General features: G+C 51.9%; 2 protein-coding genes across 2 annotated transcripts in view; one reads left to right on the forward strand and one right to left on the reverse strand.

Moving 5' to 3' along the window:
* The first annotated feature begins 25 nt into the window (after nt 1-25).
* On the forward strand, nt 26-1,943 carry LOC106895838 (keratin-associated protein 4-12-like). The gene is made up of 2 exons (XM_014955483.1): nt 26-1,179; nt 1,250-1,943. The coding sequence occupies exons 1-2, from the start codon at nt 291-293 to the stop codon at nt 1,330-1,332; spliced, it is 972 nt and encodes a 323-aa protein (XP_014810969.1). The 5' UTR covers nt 26-290; the 3' UTR covers nt 1,333-1,943.
* An 839-nt stretch (nt 1,944-2,782) lies between these two features.
* The window catches only part of SETD2 (SET domain containing 2), a 55,423-nt gene continuing 51,068 nt past the window's right edge, over nt 2,783-7,137 (reverse strand). The window contains exons 18-20 of the mRNA XM_014955478.1: nt 4,353-4,433; nt 3,981-4,082; nt 2,783-3,071 (exon numbers count right to left, since the gene is read on the reverse strand). Coding sequence (XP_014810964.1) covers nt 2,910-3,071; nt 3,981-4,082; nt 4,353-4,433 — 345 coding nt within the window. The 3' untranslated portion in view covers nt 2,783-2,909. The remainder of the gene's footprint in view (nt 3,072-3,980; nt 4,083-4,352; nt 4,434-7,137) is intronic.

Here is a 7,137-nt window from a genome sequence, read left to right on the forward strand (position 1 = left end):
GGGGGGTGGGGGGTTGGTGGCCTCAGGGTGGGGACACGGCTGGTCCCATTAAACGTGTCACTTGTGTGTCAACGGGATCTGTGTGGCCTCAGGCATCCGTGTGTCCCCCAAGTGCGTGTCACCGGGATGCGTGTCCTCAGGTGTCCATGTGTCCCCCCCCAAGTGTGTGTCACCAAGATGTGTCCCTTCAGGTGTCCATGTGTGTCCCCCCCCCCCAAGTGTGAGTGTGTCCCCTGGGTGTCTGTGTGTCCCCAAGCGTGTGTCACTGGGATGCGTGTCCTCAGGTGTCCATGTGTCCCACCAAGTGTGTGTCACTGGGATGGGTGTCCTCAGGTGTCCATGTGTGTCCCCCCCAAGTGTGTGTCACCAGGATGTGTCCCCTCAAGTGTCCATGTGTCCCACCAAGTGCGTGTCACTGGGATGGGTGTCCTCAGGTGTCCATGTGTGTCCCCCCAAGCGTGTATCACCAGGATATGTCCCCTCAGGTGTCCATGTGTGTCCCCCTCAAGCGTGTGTCACCAGGATGTCCCCCCTCAGGTGTCCATGTGTCCCCACCGTGCGTGTCCCTTGGGTCTCCTTATGTCCCCAAGCACGTGTCACTGGGATGTGTCACCAGGACATGTCCCACCTTCGGTGTCTGTGTGTCCCCAGGATGGGTCTCCTCATGTGTTTGTGTGTCCCCAAGTGCTGTTGCTGGGACATGTGTCACCACAAGTGTGTGTCACCGGGATGTGCATCTTCACGAGCCGATGTGTCCTCTCAGATGTCCATGTGTGTGTGTCCCAGGCACGTGTCACCATGATGTGTGGCCCCAGGATATGTGGCCCTTGGGTGTCTGTGTGTCCCCAAGCACGTGTCACTGGGATGTGTGCCCTCAGGTGTCTCTGTGTCCCACCAAGAACATGTCACTAGGATGTGTCCCCTCAAGTGCGTGTCACCATGATGTGTGTCCTTCAATGTCCACGTGTCCCCTCAGGTGTCCATGTGTGTCCCCAAGCATGTGTTTCCCAGGATGTATGTCACTGGGTCTCCGTGTGTCACCAGGACATGTGTCCCCACCAACCACATGTCCTCAGGTGTCCGTGTGTCCCCAAGTGTGTCGCTGGGATGTGTGGTCTTCAGGCTTCCATGTGTCCCCAGGATGTGTGTCTTCAAGTGTCCCTGTCCCCCAGGATGCGTATCCTTGGGTGTCCCCAACCACATGTCACTGGGACGTATGTCCTCAGGTGTCCATGTGTCCCCAACCACGGTCCTTGGGTGTCTGTGTGTCTCCAACCACGTCCCCATGATGTGTGTCCTCAAGTGTCCATGTGTGTCCCCAAGCATGTGTGACCATGATAGGTGTCTTCAAGTGTCCCTGTCCCCAGAATGTGTGTCCTTGGGCATCCCTGTGTCCCCCCTTCCAAGCATGTGTCACCAGGATGTGTCCCTGAACTCTGTCCCCACATGTTGGTGTGTCCCCAAGCGTGGTGTCCCACCCCTGTCCCCACCAGGAGAGTGGAGGGAAGTGGGTGGCCCTGGGGGAGGAGACACCACCCCAGAGACCCCAAGACATGTGGCACCAGGGGATGCTAAGTGACAGAAAAGAGCTGGTTTAACCCCAAAATGCCCACAGACACCCCCACCCCGAGCTGGTTCACCCCAAAACCCCGTCTGGGGGCTCACAGGGAGCAAGAGGGGACAGACCCCAAAGCCATCGTGTCCCCACCGGTGCCACCATCATGTCCCCCCTGAGAAGCCAAACCTTCTCCAGGGGCAGGAGCCGGTGTGGATTATTATTTTTTTTTGTTGGGTCATTTTTTTATCTTTTATTTTTTATTTTTTTGGTAATTTTTTTTTTTACATAAAAAGTTCCGTAAAAATTGGATAAAGTAAAATGATTTAAAGCAGTAAAATCAATCTTATCAACAACGGCGCGAGGCCCTGCCAGAAACCCCCGGGGGCGGCCCCGCTCCCCAATATTTACATGAAAACAACGAAAAAACAAACAAACAAACAAACAAAAAAAAAATCAAAAAAACAGATTAAACCTCGCAGAACCGAAAAAAAAAAAAAAATTAAAATTAAAAATAAAATAATAAAAACCAAGGAAACAATCCGAAAGGAAAAAAAAAACAAAAAACAAAACAAACCAAAAAAAATAACCCCGAAACTATCGTTACAAAGTGTTCCCGTGGTGTTTTGGGCTAAAAGGAACCAAAAAAAAACAAAATAAAAAGGAAAATTATCAATATATTCACATACAGGTTAAAATATAATACAGAGGTTGGTGGCGCGTGGGGCGCGGAGGCCCCGGCTGCAGGACCCTCCTGGCGCCGTCGGGGGGAAAAGGGGGGGTGAAGTTTTATTTTCTCTATTTTTTTTTTTCTTTAAAAATAATAATAATAATAAATTCACAGGTTGGTGGTTGCAAACGGCGAATCCTGGCAGAACGGGGCGTTTCTTCCGAGGTCGGGCTGCGGGGGGCGTCGCTGGGGCGGTGGAGGAGGTGGAGGAGGTGGTGGGCACGGTGGTGGAGATGGTGGTGACGATGAAGACGGTGGTGGAGATGGGGGTAGAGATGGCGGAGATGATGGTAGAGATGATAGAGATGGTGGTGATGACGAAGATGGTGGTGGAGATGATGGAGATGGTGGTGGAGATGATGGAGATGGTGGTGGAGATGGTGGTGATGACGAACATGGTGGTGGAGATGGTGGTGATGACGAACATGGTGGTGGAGATGATGGAGATGGTGGTAGAGATGATAGAGATGGTGGTGATGACGAAGATGGTGGTGGAGATGATGGAGATGGTGGTAAAGATGATGGTGGAGATGATGGAGATGGTGGTAGAGATGGCGGAGATGGTGGTGGACATGGTGGTGGACATGGTGGTGGCAGCGGACGTGGTGGTAGAGATGGTGGTGGTTACTCCAGCTCCGTGTCCTCTTTGGGTTTGTAGATGGCCCCGAATTTCTGCATGTATTTCTTGATGTACTCCTTCGTCTTGTGTTTGACGTTCTCGTTGCACTCCAGGTCCTCTGGGTTCTTGCAGTATTTTAGCTCCTTGTTCATGACGCCGTGAGTCAACTGCAGGGGGGGGGGAGGGAACACCCACCGTTATTCCCAGCATTCCCAGTTCAACCCAGTCTTGGGGATTCCCTGAGTTATTTTGCTGTTATTCCCCAAATATTCCCTATTATTCCCAAATATTGGCTAATATTTCCCAAATATTTGCTATTATTCCCCAAATATTGGCTGTTACTCCCCAATATTGCTTCTGATTCCCCAAATATTCCTTATTATTCCCAAATATTGACTAATACTCCCAAAACATTGGCTAATATGCCCCAAATATTCCCTATTATTCCCAAATATTGGCTAATATTTCCCAAATATTGGCTATTATTACCCAAATATTGGCTGTTATTCCCCAATATTGCTTCTGATTCCCCAAATATTCCTTATTATTCCCAAATATTGACAATATTCCCAAAACATTGGCTAATATGCCCCAAATATTCCCTATTATTCCCAAATATTGGCTAATACTCCCCTAAATATTTGCTAATATTCCCAAATATTGACTAATATTCCCAAAACATTGGCTAATATGCCCCAAATATTCCCTATTATTCCCAAATATTGGCTAATACTCCCTAAATATTTGCTAATATTCCCAAATATTGGCTAATATTTCCCAAATATTTGCTGTTATTCCCCAAATATTTCTTATTATTCTTAAATATTGGCTAATATTCCTCAAGTATTCCATAATATTCCCAAATATTCCCTATTATTTACAAACATTGGCTGTTATTCCCCAAATACTTGCTAATATTCCCCAAATACTTGCTAATATTCCCCAATATTGGCTATTATCCCCCAATATTGGCTATTATCCCCCCGATACTGCTCCTTTCCCTCCCTCGTTGCCCAGAGGGGCCGATGCCACCCCCTTGTCCCCCCCCCGGGGGGATGTCCCCACGGTGCTGTCACCTTCCGTGCCAGGTGTTTGAAGTCCTCGGTGGTGGTGATACGTCCCACCTTGCAGTCGGGCTTGCGGTAGGGGTTCAGGCACTGCACGATGAACTGTGACATCTGCAGAAGAAGACACCTGCATGTGGCCTTGTCCCCAACCCCAGGGTGACGTGTCCCCAGGGTGGAATGTCCCCAAGGAACCCCCGCGCCCAACCAGGGGTCTCCATCCCAACGTCTTCCCCAACCCAGTGGCCACCTTGATGTCCCCAAGCCCATGGTGGTGTCCCACCCCAGTGTCACACCACCGACGTGGGATGGTGAACCCCCCTCCACTGTCCACCTGGGACATGTCACCGGGGTGGGACGGTGACAACCCCCCCAGAGACTCACTTCTTTCCTGAACACCTCCTTGCTCTTCTTGGCCAACTCGCTGGACGTGTCCGCTTCCGCCGTCTTGGCCTTCTTGGAAGACTGGGAGAGGGGACAACCATGTCATTGGGGTGAGCGGGGCCCTACCTGTCCCCAGCCCATCCCTGTCCCCACCTTGGGGACAGTGCTCCAGCCACCCCACAGCCAGGTGGGCACCACAAGCTTCCCAGTCTACTCACGGTGAGCTTCCCAACCTGCTCCCAGTGAGCTTCCCAACCTGCTCCCAGTAAGCTTCCCAGCCCATTCCCAGTTTGGTCCCAGTGCACTTCCCAGCCTGATGCCACCACGCTCTCCATCCCAGTCCAGCCGTGCTTCCCAGCCACATCCCAGTAAGCTTCCCAGCCCAGTGCTGGTGCACTCCCCAGTCCAATCCTGGCAGTCCCAGTGAGCTTCCCAGCCCACTACTGGCATGCTCCTCACCCCAGTCCAGGCACGCTTCCCAGTCTGGTCCCAGTACACTTCCCAGCCCATCACGATGAGCTTCCCACCCCAGTCCAGGCACGCTTCCCAGTCTGGTCCCAATGATTTTCCCAGTCCAGTACTGGTACGCTCCCCAGTTTGATCCTGGCACACCTCCTGGCCCAGTCCCAGTGCGCTTCCCAGCCCAATTCCAGAGCATTTCCCAGTCTGATCCCAGCCCCATTCTGGAGCATCTCCCAAGCTGGTTCCAGCCCAGTTCTGGAGCACTTCCCAGCCCAATTCCGGAACGATTCCTAGTCTTTATTGGAAGGATAAAGTGAATTTTATAGGAATTTCTGGCTGAGTCATCCCGACTCAGATTTCCAAGAGGGAAAGAGCAAAAGGGGCTCGTTAAATAGTGGCTTCCAAAAGCCCAGGGAGATTTGCCACCTTGTGCTCTCTGAAAGGCGGCATCCTATTTCTTTGAATTAAAAAAAAATAAATAAAATCCTATTTTTTTTAAGTATCTCGCACCGAAAAAAAGCAGGAATCGTCCCATTTTTTTTTTTTCCCCCAACCCCCTGGATGAGGCTGCAAAACGCCGTGGGGCTTAAAGGCTGGTTTATGGCCGAGGGCTGTCCCCGAGCCAGAGCACATCAAAGCCAGCCCCCCCTTCCCCTGTCTGTCCCCCCCCCAGAGCCAGAAGGATGGGTTGGGAGAAGCCCGCGCTTCTCCGAACTTACTCCAAAGTAAAAAGGAGTGAAAATTCAAACGTAAAGAAATGAAATGCAAAAAAAAAATAAAGTCCTGGGATGAAATCAGTCCTGGGAAGAAAAATCGGTGCCAAAAATTGGGGGGAGGAGAGAGGAGCATCAGGAAGAGACACAGGGACTGTATTTCTAAGCTACTGCTTGTGGGAAGGTGCTGATTTCTCCTCCTGCTGAAATTAGTCTTTATTTTAACGTGAAAACCTCCTTATCCAGAGGTTTTAGTCTCCCTTGAGGTGAACATGGCGCTTCCCCCCGGATCCTCTCCAAAAGCACTCCCCTAATCCCAAGCCAGGAAAACTTTAAAGCAGGAAAAGCTCCCCCCAAAACTATCACAAATTCACATTTATCACATAAATCCCACATATTCCCATTTATCACATCAATCCCACATATTCCCATTTATCAGCCTCCCTCCTTTATGCAAAAACCTCTCCAGAGAAGAGGTGGGGATGGAGAAACCAGGAAAGATGGGAAAACCAGTCTGGGATGGGGTGGGATGAGCCAAATGAGCTGGGAATTCCGGAGGAGCCCCAGTAGGATGTTCCTCTCCAGGAGGGGAAAAGAAAGGGGAAAAGGGGTGATGGTGACCATCCCACACGGGTGGTGGGACACCACCATGGGGGTGGGACACCACCACGGGCTTGGGGACATCAAGGTGGCCACTGGGTTGGATCCCATGGGATGGAGACCCCCGGTTGGGTGCGGGGGTTCCTTGGGGACATTCCACCCTGGGGACACGTCACCCTGGGGTGGAAGACGTTGGGATGGAGACCCCTGGTTGGGCGCGGGGGTTCCTTGGGGACATTCCACCCTGGGGACACGTCACCCTGGGGTTGGGGACAAGGCCACATGCAGGTGTCCTTCCTCCAAAGGGGAAAAGAAGAAAAAAAAAGGTTTTAAAATGTGATTTAAAGGGGAAAATCGAGCCCTGGCTTCACGTGCCTCTTGTGCCTTTCCATCAAAATCCCCAGCCCCGGGGGGAGCTCGATCCCCACCCCCCGGAGCAGATGATGCTTGAAGAGCGTTGAACACGTTCCGGAGGAAATCAAATACCCTGGTGGCCACTGTGGCAAGTGGTTTGGTTGGAAGGAGACACCAGGAATAGCAGCAGCAGCCACCACGGGCTTGGGGACATCAAGGTGGCCACTGGGTTGGGGAAGACGTTGGGATGGAGACCCCTGGTTGGGCGCGGGGGTTCCTTGGGGACATTCCACCCTGGGGACACGTCACCCTGGGGTTGGGGACAAGGCCACATGCAGGTGTCCTTCCTCCAAAGGGGAAAAGAAGAAAAAAAAAGGTTTTAAAATGTGATTTAAAGGGGAAAATCGAGCCCTGGCTTCACGTGCCTCTTGTGCCTTTCCATCAAAATCCCCAGCCCCGGGGGGAGCTCGATCCCCACCCCCCGGAGCAGATGATGCTTGAAGAGCGTTGAACACGTTCCGGAGGAAATCAAATACCCTGGTGGCCACTGTGGCAAGTGGTTTGGTTGGAAGGAGACACCAGGAATAGCAGCAGCAGCTGCCGAGTGGGGGGTGGGTGTGTGTAAGGGGGGGGGGTTAATCCCTTTTGGAAAAGTG

This window comes from Calidris pugnax, unplaced genomic scaffold (genome assembly GCF_001431845.1).
Source record: "Calidris pugnax isolate Ruff unplaced genomic scaffold, ASM143184v1 scaffold266, whole genome shotgun sequence".
Lineage (NCBI taxonomy): Eukaryota > Metazoa > Chordata > Aves > Charadriiformes > Scolopacidae > Calidris > Calidris pugnax.

Bases quoted from the DNA above. Each gene is read 5' to 3' on its own strand.
- LOC106895838 (XM_014955483.1), top strand. From the start codon at position 291: ATGTGTCCCACCAAGTGTGTGTCACTGGGATGGGTGTCCTCAGGTGTC. The intron at 1,180-1,249 runs ATCCTTGGGTGT...TCCCCAACCACG, and splicing joins CCCTGTCCCCCAGGATGCGT to GTCCTTGGGTGTCTGTGTGT.